The sequence below is a fragment of the Plectropomus leopardus genome, chromosome 10 (genome assembly GCF_008729295.1).
Source record: "Plectropomus leopardus isolate mb chromosome 10, YSFRI_Pleo_2.0, whole genome shotgun sequence".
NCBI classification, from domain to species: Eukaryota; Metazoa; Chordata; class Actinopteri; order Perciformes; family Serranidae; genus Plectropomus; species Plectropomus leopardus.
This window is the reverse complement of record NC_056472.1, coordinates 31,759,335-31,784,599: the sequence shown is the minus strand read 5'-3', so window position 1 is coordinate 31,784,599 and position 25,265 is coordinate 31,759,335. Positions and strand designations below refer to the sequence as shown.

General features: G+C 38.5%; 1 protein-coding gene across 3 annotated transcripts in view; it reads left to right on the top strand.

The window, feature by feature from the left end:
* LOC121948893 (diacylglycerol kinase beta) overlaps window positions 1–25,265 on the top strand; it is a 126,209-nt gene that overhangs the window by 59,912 nt on the left and 41,032 nt on the right. For all 3 annotated transcript variants that reach the window (XM_042494427.1, XM_042494426.1, XM_042494428.1), the window contains 4 exons: window positions 3,094–3,168; window positions 8,407–8,492; window positions 8,798–8,887; window positions 12,516–12,676. In XM_042494427.1, coding sequence (XP_042350361.1) covers window positions 3,094–3,168; window positions 8,407–8,492; window positions 8,798–8,887; window positions 12,516–12,676 — 412 coding nt within the window. The remainder of the gene's footprint in view (window positions 1–3,093; window positions 3,169–8,406; window positions 8,493–8,797; window positions 8,888–12,515; window positions 12,677–25,265) is intronic.

The following is a 25,265-nucleotide window of genomic DNA, read 5'->3' as shown; positions in this document are numbered from 1 at the left end:
CATTTTACTAAATTTATCTTAACAACATTTTTATGTTGTTTTTTTTTTTTTTTAAACATTTAATTACGGTTGCATTAGTGCAATATTATCAGAACTTGTCTTCCATTTTCTCTTTTAATTATAAGTTGTCCCTTTTCTAATACTGTGTTTCCTCCATACAAAAACTTAAATTAACTATAAATTTATTGACTCTTTTATTTTATTTTTTATTTTTGAAGACTTTGGTGCATTTTTTTCTCTCCCTACTTTTATTACCTGACTAACTGGCAAGAGGACGTCATTACTATATGCTGTGTACATTAGTGTCTCTTTGCTGCAGGAAACAAGACCTTTGGACTGTCAGCATTAAATATAATTTGTATAGTATCAAGTGCAGGATCTACCTGTGGTGGAAAAAGTGAAGAAATTACCTGTAAGATTGCTTATAATCAGCCCCTTTGGATGCCCAGATATGTGAAGACTAAATGACACCATTATTAGAGGTCGTTAGTGCCTCAGTCTAAAAACGGCAGCACATTCAAAGAAACCGATTTCTGTCACACGGGGCTCTATATGTTTCTGCAGCTCCCTGCTGTCCGTGTGAATGCAGGCATTTAAAGATAACGGGGGCCGCAAATGCTGTAAAAAATGTCTTCATTGTTTCTTTGCTCCCCACCTACCACACAACAGAGACCAATCATACCCCGTTGCTCTGCCTCAGCCTGACACATTACCATAGCAACACTCTCTTTATTACCATCAGAAAGCAAATTATTCTCTATTAATAGACTTTACAAGAACAAAAAATAGATAATTTAGAGCAGGAAACCAGAGGCTATTGTGTTGTTATTTTAGTCTGTGTGGAAAAGTTCAGTTCAGTTTTGTAACATGTTTAGTTTGATTGATGAACGTGTTAGAAGTTGTGTAAGCCTCTGTCCTACATATAAATGTCATAAATTTCAACACATTTTACATATTTCCTCTTACTTTTATAGCCAAAGGAAAGAAAACAATAAATCAATAGAGGAGGAAGTTTGGTTTAGTTTAGTTGTATTTTTTTTTTTTTTTTTTTTTTTTTTAGAAATAAGTCAAAATATTGAGAGCAAGGTTGAATGTTGAGAATATAGTTAAAATGTTGAAAATATAGTAAAAAAAAATACTGAGAGTAAAGTCATAATATAGAAAATAAAAAAAAATTTAAATTTCGAGAATAAATTAGAAATGTGGAATAAAGTTGAAGTTTTGAGAATGAGGTCAAAATGTTGAGAATGAAGTCGAAATCTTGAGAATAAAGTTGAAATCCCATTTTGAAGATAAAGTCAAAATATTGACAACAAAGCTGAAATGTCAAGAATGAATTCAAAATACTGAGAATAAAATGTCCGAAACAGTAGAGATTACAGAAATTAATATTTACATTTTGAGAATAAATTTGAAATATTATTTAAAGAATACAGCTGGAATGTTAAGGATCAATTTGACATACCATTTTGGAAATAAAACTGAAATGTTGAGAATAAAGAAGAAATGTTGAGGATAAAGTTAAATGAAATACAATTTTGAGAAATAAGACCAAATGTTGAGAATAAAGTCGAAATGTCGAGAATAAAGTTAAATGTTGTCAATAAAGACGAAATAAGTCAAGTTGAAATGTCAGAATCAAAGTTGCATTAATGAGAATAAATCAAACTGCTAGCATCAGCACATACGGCTGATATATCATAGTTATCGTCACTATTATTGCTGCTGTGCATCTCTCCCCTCCCTCTCTAAAATTATAATTAAAACTTTTTTGTTGACATTTCAATTTTATTCTCAAAATGCAACAAACAGAAAAACGTCCTGTGACTTATTTCTGATATTTCTGGCACTAATACTAAAAGTTGGACTAAGTCTTCCTCCTCTAAGTTTTTCCCCTAATGCTGGCACTAATAATCCTCCATATATTGTGTACCGTTGTGTATTGTAGGTTTCTAATGCCAAGGCCGAGGCATCTATTCACTTGTATGTATGAGCATATTCAAATAATATGCAGAAATACACAGACTAGCCTCCTGCTGGCTTGTAGAAGCATATTATAATTGTCTGAATGAGACGTGCATGAGCACGACTGTGCAGGCTTCAACGGGCATTTTATGTAACTCTCACAAGGTTACAGGAAACTGCTGTGTCGACGTGCAGCTCGCTGTTGTACACCGACAGTTTGTGAGAGCGAGGAGATGGAAGAGATGGAGGAGCGTGCAAACTGAAACTCTCCTCTGCTTCTTTTATGTCGTGCCTCTTCCTCCTGATTTCTGAAACGATAATTTCTGTACATTTCAGACAGAAACTGCAGCAGAACAGATTATTTAGGATGTGTGTGGAGGTTGTACAGAAGTCATTTCCCGTGTTTCCACATAGCCTGAAGCTATGTTTTTCTTATGTATTGAGTTAAACATTTAAACTCAGGATTTTTATTATTGCACCACTCCATAAAATATCATAATCTAGATATTTAAATATATATATTTCTCTGAAAATTACCCTGACATACATGCATTTTATATCTCTGTAAACTTTGTAATCTCATGTAGAACTTTAAATCTACATTATAAACATATAAATAAATAAACATTATTTTTTAATAATCACACCATGTTGTCCCAGCAGAGTTTTAAGAATCCCACATGTAACGCAATTTTAGGCTGCTATGTTGTTAGAAAAATGTTATTCTTTGGTCATTAACAAAAAAAAAGAAGTTGCATCATGACAGCAGCGAAGATGGATGATGCAAGTTGATGACATGTTTTTGCTTGCATTTTTTTGTCCAGTGCTACGGTTCCCTGGACATTTATTGCCTAATCTGACGTGCCCTAAATTTGATATTTTCTGACACAAATTGCAGCTCAGGTTTTATTAGAGCGCAGTCAGTGTGACATACAGAAAACCTACAAGATCACAGTTATTTCACAGTATGCAGAGGCCTTGAGAGGCTGAACTACTTTTTCATTCTATTCACTCACAGATAAGCACTCTTTTATAACCTTCAACTTACATAAGTCTGATTTAATAATTAGTTTATTGTGTATGCTGCTCACTGTATTTAAGTTTTCTCTCCTGTATTTCTCTTTTCAGAGTGTTGAGGAAGTTCAGGTACCTGTTAAACCCCAGGCAGGTCTACAGTTTGGAGCAAGGAGGACCGATGGTCGGGTAAGTGCTGCTTTTAATGCTTTTAATGTTGGTGAATGCATAGAGCAGTCGTTCCCAACTGGTGCTGCCACTGGGTCCAGATTTCTCCTTAGTCATAAGTTTGAGGTCTGCACATAAGTGAAATTACCACATTTTCAATTTGATTTGACAAAATGTAGATTAACACTTGGGCTTAAGAGAATAAAGTGAAACATATTGCACGAATAAAGTGCAATCTAGTATTTGAAGACATTGGGGCTTAGGCTGGACTTCTCCAGGAAAAAGAATAGCCAATTCAAAAAAAGAAAAGAAAACTTTGGGGCGACCTCTAGCTCACCTGCTAGAGAGCGCGCCCCGTATGCTGAGTCCTTTGCAGCTGCTCTGGTCCGATTCCTGTGACCCTTCGCTGCATGTCGTCCCCCCTCTCTGTTTTACCCCGTTTCCACGCGATCAATAGCTGTCCTGTCAATAAAGGGAAAAATCACAACCCAAAAAAAATTGGCAATTTTTTTTTTTTTTTTTTTTTTTTTTTAATTTTTGGTAATTTGTGAAAACTTTTGGTCATTTGTTTTTGTCTTTGAAATTTCGGACAATTTTCTTAAACAAGGACCGTACTCACATCGTTATATTAAGACTGATTTTTTTTTTTTTTTTTTTTTTTTTTAAACACAAAGGAAACTCTTCTGTTTTCAGTCAGGCCGAGAGTTGGTCCAAGGTGATTACTTTTGTATGAGTCTGCTCACTGTTTTTAAGGAAAATCCTGCATGGCGTACCTTTAAGCTGCATGGGGAGTTTGTATTTCAGAGTGAACATCATGAATACAGAGTCCAGTTAGCTATTGTTCAGTCGGGGAGCTGCGCTGTCAGACCGCCTCTTTCCTTCATGTCAAACTAACCTGTGGAGGTCAGTGAAGGGGAATGGGAACACCGCATTACTGCCGTGCTGTGCATTTGACCTCTTGACACGCACACACACACACACACACACACACACACACACAGGCTCATACGTCAGAGCTGAGCACAGCTTGTACTTTGAAATGATTGCTGTTGCGCCTTTTGTCCATTCAGGGAAGAAAAATGCCGTACGCAGCTGCAGCGCTGTAAATGCTTTACCTTGAAGGTGAAGCACTCCCTCCACCATCCGTTCACTTCCACATGTGTGACTCTCTCTCTCTCCTCCCATCGTCAGTTCATGTCTCTCCCTCTCTCTCAGTCACGACTAGCAGAGCGGCTGCCCTCGAGAGCCCATTGTAGGAAAAGCGACCCAATGACGCACTCAGGTCTCAGGGGAAAATACTGTAGATACACACAACGTCAGACACAAACACCGTGTTTACTCTTCGGTGACAATGGGCACTTGAAAAGATGTCAGTATGGTTATCTGAGCCTTTTGGAATTTAATTCTTGTACTGTCCTCATACTGTAGTTTAACCCTTTAAACCTTTGAGACCTGAGCAGTTTGACTTGTTTTCCTTCATTGGAAGAGGGCAATGGGCAATGAAAGAAGAAATGACCCCAAAAATAGAAAGAAATAAGCAAAATGTACAATAAAATTACTTGAAAATTAGTAAAAAAAATAATTTTTAAACAAAGAAATATAACACAAACAAGACTTGGAAAAAAATATTTAAAATTTATAATAATTCTGTAACATAATTTTAAACATGTAATTATGATAATTATAAAAAAATATTTTACTAGATTTTTTCCCCTTAAAATACCCTAATTTTTTTTTAAATAACATTCTTCCAATATGTGGAACATTTCTTACCAACTTGTTTATTGGGAAGTTCAAAGAATTAAGTACTGAAATGAGCAGAAGAAAAGTATGTCGCTCCAGGTTTCAAAGGGTTAACTCTTGTCTTTTGCATTTTGTGATGTTTGATTTCTTGGAATATTTTCAAATGCTTCATATCCCATAAAATCTCTACAACCTAAGCTAAAATGTCACGCAGATCAATAAACCATAAAAATTGATAATAAATTTACAAAAATGTTGTCATGAATTAATTAATATAAAAATAGTCGTGTGTTTTAATCTGATTAAAAAAAAACAAATATTGAGCCAAAAAATTTCTAAATATAGAAACAGAATCAAAATATCAGGGCTGTACCCGACTCGGATTTTACTTTTTGAATACAAATATTTGACGATTAGTTTTGTTTTCCCTGTAAAGTCCCTATATAGTATAATAAACAAACAAAAAACAACATCGACAAACAAAACAAAAAAAGACAGACCAGAAAAAAAACTGCTTGAAAATTATAATTTTATTTAAAAAACAATTTGGAAAATACAATAATGGTATTTTTAAATATAATTCTATGGAAAATTTTCATGTGATTAAAAAAAAAAAATCCAAATTTATTAATTTCTTGCTATTTGTGGGGCATCTCTTGCCAAGCTGCTCATTGCATTTTTGAAAGAAAAAAAAAGTTTTAACACTGAAATAATTTTGAATATGCAAATGAAACCAATTTGCTTGATATTTTTGAAAGACATCTGAAGGCAGGATGGGAAAATTATGTGAATTTTATTTTTTTAAGAAAGTGCAAACAAATGAACAAACAAGGAAATGACCTGGAAAAAATCCTTAAGAAATAGTAATAATCTTGTAACATAATTTTGAATATGTATTTATGGTAAAAGATAAATACAGTATTTCTTATCTTATTTTTTTCTTAGACATTTTTCTCTAGCTTTTAAAAAGATTTGATCTTCTAATTTCTTGCAATTTGCAGGACATCTCTTGTTGTGCATTGTGTTTTTGAAAAAAATCAAACCAGTTTGCTCAGGCTTTGAAAAATACAAATACATGTGAAATTTATCTGAAGACAGCGCAAAAAAAGTGATGTCGCTCCAGGTTTCAAATGTTTAAATCAGCATCCCCAAAACGTCATCGCTTATCACTAGTGAGATTTTAGGTCAAAAATAGTCACTTTTGTTTATTTTTTGCACGCAGGATCAAATGTTTTCGGCGCTCTGGCCTTCCACAGTGTCTGAGAGAGAGAACATGTTGTCATGATTCAGACTTAAGTGATTATGCAATTATAAATAAAGAAGCTCTTTGTCATGCTCGGCTCCATCTCTTCAAGTGCATGTGTGTCTGTTATGCCAACAACACACATCTGAGCGCAGAGTGACGTAATAGTGTTACTGCACAGAGGGGGAGAGAGGCTGCACAGTATGTGCAAGTGAATATTTACACAAATAAACACACAGGGGCCGAGCGGAGGTCTTTTGACACGTAGAGGGTTAACCTGCTCTCAGCTGAACTCGCCACAACTGTTACCATGGGCTCCTTAGCAACAAGCTCAGCAGGCGCTGAGGTGAGAGGCAGCTCACGGAGTAGTTTTGTTTAAGGAGTGCAGTTTCTCGCTGTGTTTTTGGTCATTACAAACATTGTTTCAGCCTCTTCCGATAATGTGGAGCCTCCACTTGTGTCTGTGTTGATGTTTCTGCTAACCTGTCATACATAAAGCATAGACTCAAACAGTCGGGATTAAGTGGGCTAGTTAAAATTTTATGCTGACATGGAAGGGTTTTTCTCGGATGCGATTCACAGCTCCATGTTGTGGAAATGTCCCCTCAGCGGGTGCATGCTGGTGTAGTTTCCCTGCACGTCCTTTAGAGAGGGCTGTTTGTGGCCTCTGCATCCTCCGATCCAGAAATAATCCAACATCTACTTTGATCCGAGTCCACCACTGACAAGACGGTAAAACTAGAGCAAACACTGAGGAGGCTGTTAACTCTTTGAAACCAAAGAAAATTAGCTTGATATCTCACAAAAATATGAACAAAAAAACCTGCAATGAGTAACCAAACAATAAATGATGCCAAAATAAGCAAGAAATTGGTAAAAATCTACAAGAAAATTACCTGAAATTAGCACAGAAAAAAAAGTTTTAAAAAAAACAGGAAATGATCTGGTAAAAGTGATCAAACAAAACAGAAGTGCTAAATAGAAATATTCTTTTTCTGTAACATAAATAAAATAAATAATAATAATGATAAAAAAATACATAATTAAATAGTAACTATTTTAATTTTAAGAATTCAAATTAAAATTGTATTACATTTAATTTAATTTAATCAATTATCAGTAATTCTTAATCTATATTAAACATTAAAATTCTAACATTAATAATATAAAATAATTACATTATTATATTATATGATACTGCTACTACTATTATTAAATATTATTATTGTTATTATTATTACCGAGGAAAGTGCAGAAAAGGGTTTTTTTGTTGTTTTTTTTTTTAAAATCAAGACATTGCTGCATTTCCTTCTATTTAATGCCATGAAAAATTGATTTTTATGCCTCTGTGCCGATGAAAGCCGAGGCCTGAGCATCCCTCCGGCCCACTCTTGTGAACACAAAATCTCAGAAACACCATGAGGTAATTTCTTCAAAAATTTAGCACCAAAAATCATATCCTTGGATTCATGGACAAACTGATTAGATTTTGGTGGTCAGATATCAATGTCCAATATTTATGGAGATCTGAAAGTCCAAAAAGTATGGATAATGGATCCTGTTAGTGACCTATATCTGTTGCGTGGAGGATCAGTTCTTGGAAAAATCTTGGCTAGTTTTTTTTTGGATAGAAGAAGGCGGTGCCAGACTTTGACTTGTAGGAGTCTGTGTCATAATGGGTCACCTTTAACGCTGAATGAGCCGCGTCATGTGGTTAATGCCATGACATCACCAGAACAAATCGCTGCCTCCAACACCAAATAAGTATTTATTTATTTTGAGCTGTGGACATGATTTAGAGGGTCTGTGGGCTGTCAGCGTGCAGGGCCAGGTGGTCGGTGTGAAAGGGGTCCGTGCCCTGCATGCAGCTGTCTCATGACGGAGAGAGATGAAAGCTACTGTCGACACCTTTGTCCCAACGCACATTAAAGGTCCCTTTGAAGGGCACACACTCTGTGACTACGGTTTCCAGGGAAAGGAGTGAACACAGCTGGAGAGGGCACACGTTGATTCAGCTCTCTGTCTCTGTCTCTCTGTCTCTGTCTCTCTGTCTCTCTGTCTCTCTGTCCATCAGCTCAGTTCATTAAATCACTCAGAGCTTAGAAAATCCCCGTCTCAGTCACTCTGTAATCCAATCACAGGATTTATCACCTGTAAAACACGCTGACATTGAGACTGAGGTGCTTTGTGTAGAAACACTCATACATTTTTAACGCTCTTGTTTTGTTTTTTGTGTATGTTGGTTAAATTCACTGCTTCATTTGTTCTCGTAGGCTCAACTTTTTCCACGATGTCCCTGATTTCCGGGTGCTTGCATGTGGAGGTGACGGCACTGTGGGCTGGATCCTCGACTGTATAGGTACACACACTTTATCCTATAACAAAATTACCCAAAGTTGCTGCATGCAATGCTTTTTTGTCTTCTTGGGGCATGTCTTTTATGGATTTTGGTGAAACTAAAGGCTAATGTCCACATTTGGAGACGGTAAAGTTTTCATAAAGTTTTACATTTATATATATAAATGCACAACTTGCTATTATAACATTATCACTGATAGACACAACATCCAAAGTGATGAAAATAAGTTGTCCTAGAAACGGTTGTTTCAAGGACTGTTCAGCTCACCAAATATAAGATGGATCTGTTTGTCTTTTCCTCTGCAGATAAAGCCAACTTTGCCAGGCACCCTCCAGTGGCCATCCTCCCTTTGGGCACCGGGAACGACCTGGCACGCTGCTTACGCTGGGGAGGAGGTGAGGCACTCACTCATTTATCTGTGTGTGTGTGTGTGTGTGTGTGTGTGTGTGTGTGTGTGTGTGTGTGTGCGCATAGCAGCATAAATCAATCAAAACTGAAATATATTTTTACATATTGTTTATTGTGTATTGTTTAGGAAACATTACACGCAAACTTATTTTTAAATTAAGAATGTACACCAAAATACTCTAGTACTACTCTGAAAACACACTGACCCGTTAGTTATTAGAGGCTAATGCTGTGCAGCCAGTTTTCGTCCAAATACACAGAACTTTATTTTCGATCTCAGTTGAGATTCCCAAAGATGCCATATGTATTAGGTCGAAGTTTGAGGAAATACCAACAAAATGAAGCACAAGACATTAATCTTCTTAAGGGGAAATTAAAAAGGAAATTAAGGGTTTAAACTGGGACTTGGGAACTCTGGATCATGAGGATAAAAAATATTGATTCACAGATTTCTAGTTTTCCTCCCAATATTTCAGTGACAAAAAAAATACAGCAAAAGTCCGAGGCAACCATAAACTTTGTTATTTTAGCAAGGTTATTATGGTCATACATATTTATTTCTCAGTTGTCTCCTTACTAAAATAGAACAGGAATATACAGGAAATATGTAAACAGTATTAAAAAATGCAAGTATTACAGAAAAAAATAACTTCAACAGGCCAAAGATGCAAGTATTTAGGCCACGTTTAGCTGAGAACGGCCCTACATAAAACAGAAAAGTCTTTAGAACAATCTGCGTTCATATGATAACATTGTGAAAACAATCCTTGGGTACACGCAAAACAGCCGAAAACGCTGTAGTATGCATGCAAGGGCAGTAGTTGTAACTTTGTGATGACACAACATAAAACTTATGACTTCTTACTGGTTGCACTTTCTGCTTATTTATGACTTTTAAATATTGACTTCAGTCTGAAGAGCCCAGTTTTTTTGTGTTTTAATGCATCGACATGTTCTCCGTAGTATTTGTTGGTGTCTTAATAAAGAGACTGACCAATTAGAACATATTCTCATTACAACTTTGCTAAAACAACAAATGTATGTTGGCCGTATATCAGTATATCTTCTGTATGTCAGATTATCTGTGTTGGTTCAGTTTGGTTCATTAAAGATGGAAGAGGCTCAACATGTGTAGTTGTCTGAACTCCATCAGGGTTCATTTGAATGTTGAGATATCAGCTGTGTTTTCAGGAAGGGTCTCGGTCTCAGTTGCGTGCTGAAATATAAAGGTAGGCATGTGTGTGCACGTTTTTGGGAAATGAAAGACGGGAGGAGGAAAGAGGGAGCTCTTATGTGTCAAATTAAAAACTGTTAATATGCAAAGCACCATTGATTTGTTGCAGTGCTTTGGTCCAGTAATTAGAACGGCTGGTTATGACTGCCTGATTGTTGCTGCTTGGAGGACCAGCAGAGCACTTACACGGGCTTATGAATGACATTTTGTCAATAAGCTGCCAGGTGTGGGGGCGGCTTTGGGACTTGTTGAATAGATCATCTTTCCCAGAAATAAACAGTGAAGTAAGAGCTAGAGTCTCTGCGGCCACTAACGGTGTGATTCAAGGGATCTGACAGTCGGTTTAACCACTTTGGTCCACGCTGAAATATCTCAACAACTATTGGTTGGATTGCCATGAAATTTGGTACAAACCTGCATGGTGTCCAGAGGATGAATTCTTATGACTTTGATGATCCTCTGACTGTTGATGTTTTCTTTAAAAATGTTTGGTAATTTTTTTTCCTTTTTTTACAATTTTCATAGAAAACCTTTTAGCATTTTTTTATTATTTGTATTTTGATTAAAACAAGTTACTTGTAGTAACTTGTTTTTAATCATTTTTATATTACTAATAGTTTGGAACATTTTTTTGTTTTGTTTGGTTATTTCTCCTTAAATACAAGTTAAAAGTTTTTCCTTAAAGTACTTTAAAAACAGAAATTACTGTTCGATTTCCAAATTCCAACAGTCCTTGAACACACAATGTGAATCTTACATGTTTGAAAAACGCTGGGCAAGAAAAATATATATGTGTATATTTTGAGACCTTAAAAAGTTATGGAAAACGTTTGAAACACTCCCGTTGATGAGTGTTGGAACCCTGTTTATTAAAAGCTTTAAAGGCCTTTTTTTCTCAGGGTCATGGCTCGCTGGCATCATTATATAAAATGACGTATTCTGGTTAAAATTTGGAGTAGAAAAACAGTACAAATATCATTAGAAAGGCAAAAATCTTTTCTCTCTTTCCAGCAGTGTCTGGGTCCCAGATGGAAAGGGGATGGCAGGTTAACAAGGGGGAGACACATTTTGCTAACAGGGAGGATGGCGTCCCCACTGCATGTAGCTCAGAGCACCTCTGCACCAGAGTTTCATTATGTTTGAATTTATCTCTGTGACGAAAGCATCTTCTGACGGTTGTCGTCTGTAAATTGGAGACGCAAACTCAGGCAAACTAATCAAGCTCTCCTGAGTGTTTGATACACATGGCTGCGTGATGATGATTTGTGATTGTCTGCTCACATTCTGAATATTACATGCTGAAGGATCCAGTGGGAAAGGGACAATTGTTTTTATATGAAAAGGAAATTGTTCCCTTTCTGAAATTGCTGTTATATCTTTAGAGTGCCAGTGTGTCAGTATATACGCTCGTATTTCACACACGGTGCTCACAGTGTGATGGGACTCATTATTGCCTCACGCCCTCGTGACACCCTGCTCGGAGCGCACTTCCGCCTCTGAGCGCTATTAAGGTGCCTGGCTGCTGAAGCAGGCTGTCAGCTGCGGAGCTAAACCAGAGGGCTCCCCAGGGTGCTGTCAGGTCCAGGCTGTGCTCTAGGTTCGGAGGTGGTGAGGGCGGCCTCCATGAAATGATCATCAGTGCCACCATGTTTCATGTTTCAACACATACAATCCACCATATTCCACCAGTTACATGTAGGGCTTTAAATACAGATTTTGTGAAATAATGACTTTTGAAAGGTTTATTCAGGACCACTGATTAAAGCAGAGATACTCAATTTACGGCCTGCGGGCCAAATCTGGCCCCTGATAGGGTGCCAGGTGGCCCCGCCAACCATTTTATACTTCACAATACATTTAAAGTGATTCACACAGGGAATTGTGGTTTTTTTTGTTTTACTTTTAGTATGCATAAGGTGCCAAAGTGCACAAAAATTTGTTTATCAAAAAATTCTAGAAATGTCCTAATATCCTGGAAATGTCCAAAAATCTGAGAAACATGCTAAAATCCTAGAAACGTCCTAAAATCCTAAAAAAGCTTTAAAATCCTGGTCCAATTCGTAGAAGTGTTCTAAAATCCTAGAAACATCTTAAAATCCTAGAAGTGTCCTAAAATCCTGGAAATGTCCTAAAGTCCTAGAAACATGTATGTAGCTGCTGTGACTGGCCCCTGGCCTCCTGTCATTTTGCAAAAGTGGCCCCCAAGCAAAGCACGTAGAGTGTCCCCAGAATAAAGCCTCCAGTCTCCTTCTTGTGTGTTATTTCATATCGTTGAGGTATGTTTTTTTTTTAATAAGACGGTGTTACCTTTCTCAGCACGAAAAACTGTATCTGGTCGTGTCTTTACTTGTTGCTCCTTCGTCTCTGTCTATCGTCGGTAGGTTACGAGGGTGGCAGCTTGCTGAAGTTCCTTCGGGACATCGAACATAGCACAGACGTGGTGTTGGACCGCTGGAACATCGACATCGTCCCTGATGACAAAGAGGAGAAGGGAGACCCCGTCCCCTACAGCATCGTCAACAACTACTTCTCTATCGGAGTGGTAAGGACACTGAACGTGTAACATTACATACGACTGACCGCGTTATCTGTTTCCTGTGTGGCTTGAACACAGTGGTGGATGCTACTTGGGAAGATCCTGTGTATTTCCATGGAAACGGACATAACAGTCATAAAAATGCATTTTATTTTGAGAGCTAATCGCCCTTCAAAACGAATACATTTTAATGACATATTTTATTTTGTTTGTAATAGTTGTATAATCGCAATAGAGGAAACTTATTCTTATTGAATGGGTCACATCTATGACGAAAATGCGCGCAAAATAGTTGATGTCATATGAATTGTCGCCACACGAATGACGTTATACCCTGAACATACATTTACAAAAGTTAGGTTTGGGCGATAAAAGTTTAGACAGAAAGTTATGTAATGATGTAAATGATGTAAATGGATCCAGTGACCATTGTATATGTAAAAGCATAATGAATTTAACAAAAAAATATTAGATGGTGGATGAGAGATACAGTAAAGTAAAACCCTGCCTGCAGACTGTGAGACTGAGACGTACTGTAGTTGTAACAATAACAACACAGAGAGAAAGATTACCACGTCCTCGTGGACACAAGCAATTAGCAGATTCATCGGTGAATTTCTGCTCTCTCTCGGGCAGGTTTCCTCTTTTAATTGGAGGAGAGAAAACATGCTGCCAGGTCCCAGTTGCTTAGCAACCTTTTTACCTGGTCCTGATGGAGACAGTAGCATAAAGGCTCAGGGACGTTTATACCGAGGTGAAAAACAAGACCTACTCAGTGAAGTCATCGCAGTGCCGCTCTGATGGTTTATCTCCTGTCAAACTGTGGACGAGCCAAATGTGTCTCTTCAGTTTGTCTTCATGGACAAATGGACGGAATCACACAGACTTCACCTCTCATGAACCACCTCTCACTGAGAACCTTTTTACTTTCCAAAGATTTGATCTAGGACCTAGTTGTACGGAGATCACCTGGATATTGCAAGAGCTTCATCTAGAATCGACTCAAGGGCTTCTACTGAGAACAATTTTATATTCCAAATGTTTAATCTAAATCTAAATCTAAGGGGGTTTGGCCAAAAAAGAAAACTTTTATGTTCCATGAGTTTCATCCAGAACACATCCAGGAGGTTCTACTGAGAATCCTTTTAAATTCCAATGGCCTCAACTAGAACCCACAGCGCTGGGGCTGATGTGGTCCAGTACGACCTACAACCTCAAACCTTTTTTTGGAACACTAATTTCTAATCCTGGACAGTTGTAGATGTGATAACTGTGTTCAGGTGAAGCAGTTTTTATGTGTATTTTATGAATGTCAAATCTCTCTGAGTGTGCAGTCACACATATCATGAGTGGATTGTTACGCGTCCAGGGGCCCATTGTGTAATGATTCGCCTGTGATACACACTGTGTATATATAGTTATTTATATGAATCCTACTGTCACCAGGCGTCCTATAAAAAGCTTTCACCCTGCTTTGTTTCGTCTCAGAGCCGCTCAGTGTGCGGGAGCCTTCATTCATGTTCCTGCACAGCTAATAAACACCACCATAACAAACTTGTAATTAGAGGCACAGTGAATATTTCACTGTATCGATGGAAACCAGACTGTTAACGCTGGTGTTTTGCCAAACTTTGAGCTGAGTCATCATCATATCATTAAGTAAGTGCCATCTGATGCGTTTTTTTTCCATAAACATTCAAGCATCATTAAGCTGATGAATAAAAATAGCAGCCGCACTCGGCTATCATCAGATATACAGCTCAGTGCATATGTCTATAAATAAACGGAGGTGACAAAGTGTGAAGAGGACATATGTGCGCAGGTAGAGGTAAAAGGGGTTTTGGCAGAGAAGACGATTAACCACAGCGATGTTATATAACTGCAACCCCACTGAGATCTGTGTGAGTCACCAAACACATAAGCAAAACATTCGAGACGAGCCAGTGACACACTAATCTACATGTCACTGCCATGTGTACGTTCTCATTTGTATCGTGTCTAAGATAAACATTATTGCACTTTATACTCAGTTTCATTTATGTGAAGGTTGTTGTTACTCACAGATATTATACACAAATATATACCATAGGATATATTACATTTCATAAGATCATATGAAGTTATTGATCTGAAACCATTATTTTAATCTCTTTAAAGCCAGACTCCATTCGGAAAAACAGTGTTTCAACATAGCTGAAAACAGTATGGAAATCACCAAAAAATCACCAAAAAATAATTATAATTTTAAAAACAAATGCCCCCCCATCCCCAAAATGCTTTTTTGTTCTTTTAAAAATTGCCATATATTTTTAAAGAAAAAAAGGCCCACATTTTTCGTAGAAATCAACAGTAAAAGAAAAACAAAATAACAAAATACAGCCATTTAAAGATGTATGCCCCTCCCTAATGCCAAAATAAAAAACACCAGTCACTTTCCAGTGCTTAATATTTTTTGACATGCCTCCCCCTTCTTGCGCCGCCCCCTCCCCTCTCATAAAAATCAAACAGTCCCTAAGTTATATAACTAATCCTGTTCTGAATTCATTCTTTTTTAAAAATCATATGTAATTAAAAAAGCTACTTTATAGTAATGAAAAGAACAGATAAGGAGTATCGATTGACGTTTTGGAGAACGTCTGGTCTTGAAGTCATGGGAATTTATTGAAAAAAATGTGAATGAACCCTGTTAGTTTTGGTCTTTTCATGGGATTTGTTGAAGATAAGAAAAAATTTAGACTACCACCAGCTTTAATCTGCAATGTACAGGCTGTCTGTGTGAAACTGCGTCTGTTTTCCTCGGGTTCTGACACCACTCCAACGTTTCACGGCCATTAAACAAAGCGACAGATCGCTGTGCCTCGGAGAGCCGCGGTGACAGATGGCCGAGTTTCTGGGCGCACACGACACCTGAGCAAACCAACCTCTGACTCACTCCAGCGAGGTAGCCATTAGTAACCCTCAAATCTGGTTTACTAACCATACAGGGTTTGCGTTTCCTGCCATCCCATCGCAGACCTTGCTGCTCGGGGTTTGGTTGCCATAGAGACGGGAGGCTGGCAAGGCCGAATCTGAAAGCTTGCACAGTCATCTGTCCTTTATCTCGCTGACTTAATTGTGGATGACATGGTGTGGAGCATGTGGCTCAGCCGCAGCGCTCAGAACTGTAAATCAGAAGGTGTGTCATGTGATCGTGTTTCCATCTGTTCCCAGATTCCAGATAAGATTTTATTGATTCTCAGGGACAAAAATAAGTTTGCAAATATGTGGGAAACCGCTTCGAATACACTGAAAGTTACATGTATTATCTTTACAGTAGATGAGGATTTAGTGGGTTCAGCCATTGACAGCAGCAACTGGCAGTGTAAAGGAGCACTGAGCAGTGAGCTCGCTGAGGGGGCTGCAGTAGGAAAGCAGTAAGAATCTGTTTAAAGCCTCTGTCTCCTCTTTCAGCTTTATGTGGCTCTATATAATTCTATGCTGTTGCAATTTACAGCATTGACAGGATTAGTATCGCATCGCATCGTATTGCATCGTATAATATAGTATAGTATAGTCTAGTCTCCTCTAGTTTTTTAGTTTAGTATAGTTATGTGTAGTATAGTATAGTTTGTTTTGTATGGTTGAGTCTAGTCTATTTTTTTTAGTACAGTACAGTTAAGTATAGTATCATTTACTCTAGTCTAGTTTTTTTTTTGTTTAGTTTAGCATAGTATAGTATTGTTAAGTATAGTATCGTTTAAGCTAGTCTAGTCTAGTTTTTTTAAAATTCAATATTAGTATAGTTTAGTTTAGTTTTAGTTTGCATGTATTTATATTTAATTTATTTTTTCCATTTTATTTTATTTTATTTTATTTAAAGAGGACCATGCACAATTTAAAACATAAATGTAAAAATTTGATGCTCTGTACCAGATTATAGTTTAGAGCTAATTTGTATCTGCAGTCCCTTGTACACTCCTCTGTGTCCGTGAGCGAAAATGCAAATTACAGTCTGTAGTTTGAGCAACAGTCCTGAGAGCCGATGAAACTATGCCAAATGACGAATTTACTCCCTCCAAATGACTGATATTATGGTCAGTTTAATTAATCATATCTATAGTAAATGTAAGTGACTCTCTCCACGCCCTCCAACTGTGACCACACACAGACTGTTTCTATACTTTTAAAACTTTTGACCCAAAAATGCTTTCTGCTGAATTAATAAACACTTAACAAATAACAGCAGTGCACTGAAGCATGTGTGTACACATGCAGGCCGGTGTCAGTTCCTAAAGTGCTTTCACTTGACCTGCAGCCTGGAAAGAATCTGGTGAGAGGAATCTGAGAGAAGGAAATCACACCATGTCAGCAGCCATTAAAGATGCCACCTCATGTTGCAGAGCGGAAGCTGATCCCTCTGCAGCGCGTGTCTCTGTGCAGGAGTTTCTGTGGACGGCTGCGCAGGTGTAAATGTGTATGTATGTGTGTGCACATGACTGTGTGCGTGTGTGTGTGTGTGTGTGTGTTTGACCTGCAAGATGATTCCTGGTGTTAATGGCCGTTTCCTAATGTGTACCACCGCAATCCCTAACTGTGCCATTAGCCAGGAGGGTGCAGACGAGCCGTTGCCTCTTCTGATGGACTTATAAGTCGCGAGCTGCTGCTTTCACCTGATTGGCAGAAGCTGCACTAGGTCAACTAACATGAAGGAGCTAATGCAGTTCACCGTAGCCCCCCTGAATTCAGTGCAGATGAGATCACAACCCTTTTCCCACCAAAATTAGCCCATGCATGTGGGTTTTTCAAACACTGGCCAACCTGCTAAATATAGGCGATAGACTGCATTCCTACTGCCTGTGAACACACCGCTGCAGCAGACAAGTCTGCCTCTCTGTCAGCTTCTGGGACTCTGCTCAGACACCCGAGGCACGCTGGTGCAATCACCAGCATTGTCTTGGAGATACCATGATCGGCTTTGAAGGCATGTGGTGGCTGTAATGCGAGATTGACGGACACAATGGAATTTAGCCATTACACCTCTTTTATCAGATCACATGAGACAATGTAGGAAGGCTTTGGCGTTTTCTAGGCAGCTGAAGCAACAAAGCAATAAGAAGTTCTTTGGTTAAAAAATGTGAAAATTGTTGGAAAAAAAATGGCTAAACCAAAGCACTCTTCTTATGATAAAAAGCTTTATCGAGGTGAGTTCACGGTGGAACAGATCAAGTTAAGCCAACATGTTTCGGCCACGCAGTACCTTCATCAGGGCATGACGAAGAGGGCTCTTGTTTGAAAGGCTGAGCTGAACTCAGATTTGTCGAGAGTTTGCCTCTGTGCCACCAGGACACTTTGTGAGATCAGGATTTTTTCTGGTTTTGGGAAGAAGGCTGTTACGGTGTTACAGTTGGTACGATGACATTGCTGCCAGGGTGTAACTTTTCAAGGGATGGTCAGTGTACCGAGACAAAGGCCTGGTTAAATTTAACACTGTCCTGAACAGAGTGTGTTCGTTTTTGTTCAGGAAAGAGGCGAGGCCACAAGGAGCAGAAAGTGTGCAGATAAAATGATCTCTGAGTGTGTGTGTGTGTGTGTGTGTGTGTGTGTGTGTGTGTGTGTGTGTGTGTGTGTGTGTGTGTGTGTGTGTGTGTGAGAGAGAGAGAGAGAGAGAGCGATATGGATGGAGTAGCGCTGGCACTGGCTGAAGGTCAGGGGAAGTATCAGTGACAGGAAGTAAGCGCCTGCCAGGTTCAGGCCAGGTTACCACGGTAATGAATGACCGTGCTGAGTGACACCTGGCTGGTCTTAAAGACGGTAGGAACAGCGCTCAAAAACACACACGCACACACATGGTCAAACACGTGGACACACAAACACATTGACACACACCTAGAGAGTCTTTAAAGCCCTTGAAAACTTGGCCTCAGACTTTAAAGGGATACTTAAACCTTGAAATGACTGTTAGTATATCAATTAGTCATCCTGTGTTATGCTGAATTTATGAAGGCATTTTTTCTTGTCAGTACTCCAAACAAATGCATTTTCTCTAAAATCTTACCATTTAAAATAAACTGAAAGTGAAATGTATTTATTCTCTATTTGAAGCCGGATACCATTGACAAAAACAGTCATTTTACCCCTCAAAATTCTTAAAATCACTGCTTCATGGCAAAAACTCCACAGAGTACCTTTAAGATACTCTAGGATCCATACAATTTACATGTGTAGAATATTATATTTTTACAGCTTAAGTTATCAAGCTGTGCTCACAAAGCACTCATGAAAAAATGTAAAAACACTTGTTATAATTGAGCCACATTGCATCCATTGTTTGGCTTTCCTTAAGGCCCTGACACACCAAGCCGACATCGGAGAACTAGCGGCAAGGAAAGCCCCCTGCTGTGGCGCCTCACGTCGCCGTGTCTCAGCCAAAAAGTTGCACAGGAACACACCAAACTGACGGCAAACCAGCACGTACGTTCTAGGTCTGCGTGAGAGGAGGTAGCCCTTTATACCAGCAGACAGCGGCCGACTGTATCGTCAATTAAAACAGGAAACTGGAAGACTACCTTTTAGTATGTAAACAACACAACCAAATATTGAAGTTGCCAGTGAACAGCAACGCAACCCATCAGGAAACGTTTTCGTTAAGAGCTCAGTGGTTAAAGATAAACAGTCATTTCTCATATAACAAGTTTGTTTAGACCTCAAGTCCTCTTGACTTAAGCCCTTTGTTTACATTTTTCACTTCAGTTTCTCTTCTTGTGCACTGAGCTGAACGGCCAATCAGAGTGATTACCGTCGAGCTTCACAGCAACCGCCAATTCAACGTGTTTAATCAACCAAAGAAAGCCAACAAGGATCAACGAGGGCCAACGGTGCAGGACACCGGTGTGTCACGACCTTTACAGACCAGAACTAACATGCATGAAATGTGAAGGACAGGTGGAAGAAGACAACTACGTGGAGTTAAGGTCCACAATATATAAACACAAATTTATGTTTGAAAAATACCCCTGAATCTTAATTATTTCTTACTTTGTGCAAAACTGGTTTTCTAACTGCTGTTCCATGGAGAATAGATAAATCCTGCTAATATTTCTCAGGGAAGTTTACTACAGCAGTGGCCACATGCTGACATAATGATGCCATCATGTAATTTACTCAGCAAAAGAAAATGTTCGTGCCACAATTTAGAAGACTCTCCCCTGTTTAAATCCAGTAAAAGTGTGGTTATCTAAAATAATAATAAAAACAACTACTAAAAAATGACTTATTTAAAAAATAAAAAGCTCAAAGCATTATTTATATAATATGGAAGGCCATTTCTGCAAGGAAAAGTGAAGAAAACCACTTGGAAAAAAATCTGTAAAATAAGAAATATGATTAAGATAAATCAACCCCAATTATGATATGAGATAAGTAAGTCCACATTATGAGATAAGTCATTATTATGATTTTTTAATGATTTTTTAACTTTAAAAAACTGTGAACAAACAAAAAAATGATGAAAAAAAACATGTCCAAATCATGAGATGTCATTTTTATCACTTTTTTATGATTTTGTTTTTTTACTGAAGAAATAGGAAAAAAATGATGATCGTCATCATGATCAAAATAAATTAGTCCAAGTTATGAAATGAGTAAAATGATATTTTGTATTTTCTGCTTGGCAGGAATGGGCTTCCATAATAATGGGAGCAGGAGTGTAGATTCTTTAGAATATTATTTATGACCTCGGTCTGTAAAATCATATACAGTCTATATTCCCAGTATAACAGAATCATGGGATACGGGAGATTTAGCGCTGACGTTGACATTTCTCTTTGACATTAAGCTAATCAAGCCTCTTACCAGAGGCCAGTGAAACACAATAGGGGTGAACCGACAACCCATTTCTCTGCTGTGGGTCCCACTGAGGTGACATTTTCCAGTCAGTGTTTTTGTTGTTGTTTTTTGGTAGTTGTTTGTCTCCCTACTTTTCACATCACCACCCAATAGCACCTCCTCTTGCCCCCGCGCACCATGTGCAAAACTTCAAACGGCAAGATCAAAACAACCTTCATCACACGGCCAACTATAGGCGATGGCAAATGTCACATATTGTTACCGACAGATTGTTTTTTGGAGGGGACAGAATGCATGAAAATAGGACTGGTCAGTGATTTGCCCGCAGCGGGGAGAGCAGATTTAGTGACATGAAACAGCCCGTTTTGGGAAGCTTTGCATCCACTTTGTGTCATTGTCTGGCCCTGATCCACATGCTGCTGTTGACTCGCTGCTTACATTGAACCAGAAATCAGCAAAAACATGCCAAAGGTTCCTCAGGCAAATCATAAACATTTTACTCTTTCGTGAATGCTTGTTGTTGTGACGAGTAACCTTGCCATGAGAATCTTTAGTTTGAGCTCTGTGGGCAAAGTCAGTCTCATGTTCACCTGTGATGTCTCTCGCTCCCCCTGGTCCCAGTATCAAGTTCTCCACCAGTTAAAGCAGCAGATGCAGCTCTATTTTAAGTTCTCATATCTGCTGATGCTGTGAGGTCTCAGCACTTCGCCGTAGTGTCTGGTTGAGGATGTGCGTTGCAGCAGTCCGGTAGCACCAGTGGATGGTTCTGAGGGTGACAAGTGAGGATGCATTTAATTGCATCTGTCCACCTGTCTTGTCACAACCTTCCGTTCTCCTTGTTGCAGAGCGCTGAAACACCTGCACAGGCAGGCAGGGCGCCAGACTGCTGTCACACATGCTTTTGCCTGTCAAAGTAACAGGTTTCAAGACTTTACAAGCCCAAAATCACAAAAACACATACATTATCTGACTGAGATGCCCTCGTTTTACCGTGAAATGAAATAAACTGTGTTTAACACACACTTCTAGGAAGTGAAAACACTTGTTGCCTCTTAAACAGCAGCTTGCTTATTTGCCCGTTAAATCCTGTTGGCAGCTTCACACCTAATGACGAGCCAGGTTGTTAATATTAGCGTACTGTGTGGAGTTTAAAGATTGCGTCATATATATGTATTGACATTGTATTGTACAGAAAATATGGACTTTGTGTGCAAAAGCCTTTAGTCAAGTAGTTATTTTAATAAAAAAAATTACTTGACTCAGTATATTTACAGCGTTACAATACATTCTATTATAGTACAGTTTTTTTTACTTTGCTAGTAGAAAGACCTCACGAAATACACTTTTATTTATGTGTGAACAATGTCCAAGTGTCGCCATGACAGTGAAAGGTGCAGTTTGAACTTAGGCCCTTACCTTTCTCATCTCATGAACTTACAAAGCCTCCAGTTTCTCCATAATTACAGATGCACTGTGACAATTTCACTCTCCACTTATCTAAGAATTGTCACTGAATGAGAAGAAAATTACGAAATTGCACCCTGAGTTGATGAGCCACTGATAAGTACTGGATCAGCTTCCATATAAAAGTAGTATAATGAACACAGTACACCTCCACAAGATGCATGAAAAATAGTGTCATGCATCAAATTACTTGATTGAGGTGCAATTAGGTTAATTGTATGAACCACTTATTTGAATTTGCAGGCTAATTTATCCCCCTGATATATGTGTTGTTGCTGCATTAGAGAACTGCTTATATGATTACTGCGTTATAATGAGGTATTTGTATTGCAACTATCCTTCAGTATTTTCTGTCTCCACGTGGATTTGGCACAGAAAATATATTTTTCATTATGCCTCCGTGCCTGCAATGACTGTGCCTGGAGACATTATGTTTTTGGGTCATCTGTATGTACCATTCTTAGAGCACCTTGAGGGAATTTCTTGAAATATGGCACAAACGTCCACTTGGACTCAACGGTGAAATCTTTAAAATTTGGTAGTCAAAGGTCAAGGTCACCATGACATTGCGTCAGTCCTATTCTTGTGAACATGACATCTCAACAACACCTTGAGGTTATTTATTTAAATTTGGCATAAACGTCCTTATGGTCTCAACAATGGACTGATCAGGTTTTGTTGGTCAAAGGTCAAGGTCACTGTGACCTTGCATCCGTCTCATTCTGGGAAACGCAGTATCTCAAGAACACCTTGAGGGAATTTCTTCAACTTTGTAACAAACATCCACTTGGACTTAATGATAAACTCTTTGGAATTTGGTGGTCAAAGGTCAAGTTCACTCTGCCCTTGCATCCATCTCATCCATGTAAACACAATATCTCAAGAATGCCTTCAGAAAAATTCCACAAATTTGGCACAAACTTCCTCTTGGTCTCAACAATGAACTGATTAGATTTTGGTGATCCAAGGTCAAGGTCACTGACCTTGTGCCTGTCTAATGCTGGGAAACACGATATCTCTAACACCTTAAGGGATTTTCTTCAAATATACATCAGCCATTTGGACTCAAGGTTCAACTTATTAGATTTTGGTGTAAAGTTTGCCAGTCACATTGACGTCGCATCATCTCATTCTGGGATAAGCGATATCTCAAAAACACCATGGGAAATTTTCCTCAGATTTGGCACAAACACCACCTTGGACTCGGGGTTGAGTTGATCAGACACATTTTGGGCAATAATTAAAGAATTCATACATGAATTATGAAATAAATTTACACCAGTGTCCAATTAGATAAAATGATACAGTTCTGACTCTTTTTTTTTCAACCAAAAGATGAAAGGTCCAAATGTTCTGCAAAAACACTTTTCTGGCCATAATTCAGCCCCATAATTTAGGAACAGAAGAGGAGACATTTGGACAGATATTAAACTGGAGACACTAATCCGGGGGCCCACCATGAAACTGTGCTGATCGTTTAGATCTTCTGTGCTGCCGGCATTGCTATTGTCAACTGTCAAGGCTGCATATGAGCCTGGACAGACATGAATGTAGATTGTAACTGAAACTTAACCACAAGACAGTAATTCTTGTTGTTATTATAGCTACTAGATATATAAATGTCTATTTAAGTTTTATATTATGGAAGTTAATTCATTTTTCTGGGCATTTTATAATCACGTCTTCATGTCTTTATCGTCTCTACGCGTTATCTGGTGGAAGCAAGTCGGTTTTTGTCGTGTGTCTTGTCCCTGTTAAGCACTTTAAGATGATGTTATAAAACAATAACAGTCCTAAACTCTGCCCTCATATGTTAACATCATTACCGACTCCACCATCAGTGTCACTTTCCATCCACCATGTTCTGCTGCCCTGTACCATCTCCATCACATGTACGTCCACATTAGCTATAATGCTTCCTTTGGCGTATAGTCGATACCATCTCTGAGCCCATGCATCCTGAATTTATTTTATATGTTCACTGGCTGATTATCTGTGAGAGACAGATCATATCCTCGAGCCTGAGCAGAGAAGAAGCAGCTCTGCTCAAAGTCAACCTTCAGTCAAATTAAGGTTGCTCTGTTTAATTGACTACATCCACTGAAAGCTCAAGTGTCCAGAGCACTGCTGTATGTTGTGTGCCTACATGCTGTGAAACATTTTGCAGGACCTTTACAGCCAAATCTGGCCTTGCATAGGTTGCCGAGTGCCCCCCAACCATATCCTTATTCACAATAAAAGTGATAATAGTGATTCACACTGGGAATTGCTTTGTATTTTAAGTAGGGCTGGGCGATAAAACGATAACAATATCAATCGCGAAATAACATTTCCTCGATTGAAATATGAGACGTAGTCAATAGAATGTCGAAAGAACGCATTCCAGCAATGTTTTGACAGACAACACGAAAAGCTGCTGATAATAAGAACAGCGCAGCCGCAGCTAACCAAATGCGGTGAACTGCTTTTAACAGCTGAGTGTTTGACAGCCACAACGTTCAAACAGACAAATTTGCAGAGGTGGAAAGTGGCTTCTACAGACTACTTTGTGTTAGTTTCAGGTTGAATCAGACTTTGAATGAATTATTTAGAAACACCAGGACGCATCGCTCCATGTCTCATCCAGCTGCTGGCTGAGCTCTCATAATTATTACCAGGGGCAGATGTAACGTTTTGGGGGGGCTGGGGCCACAAGCACATGAGCTTATTTTCACCCTTTCTCTAACTGGGAATGTTGGCAGGCTGTTGGCAGCGATATGAGAAGTAGGCTGACTCAGAAGTTTTTATTCCTGAGTAATATGATGAATAGCACAGAAGATTCACAGAAGTTGAAGTCAGAGTTCTGCAGTCAGGAGAGGTTGGCCTATTATCAGCACAAATTTAAACCCCCAAAAAATCAAAAAGCAAAATAATTGTACATTAAATGTAATTGAAGTAAAATGTTTTATTAATGGTGATATTGATTTTAGGTATGAGGTTCAGATCTTTGCTGGGAGGAAATTTTAGTAACTGGGCCTCTTTGAATTTTAGTAGAATAGGTCCTCCAGTTGGTGACGCCTGTTCTACAGTATATTTGTCATGTTCAATGTGTGACAGAAAATAAATATTTAAACCAAAATTAACCTGATGATATCTTCATATCTCACTTAGGAGTAAAAGGGAACCTTGAAGCCTGACAGAAATAGTGATGTGATGTATATCGTGATATATAATGGTAGCGACTGATACAAAGAAAAATATCATGATAAGACTTTATTCTATATCACTCAGCCCTAACTTTAAGTATACATATGTTGCGAGAATGCAT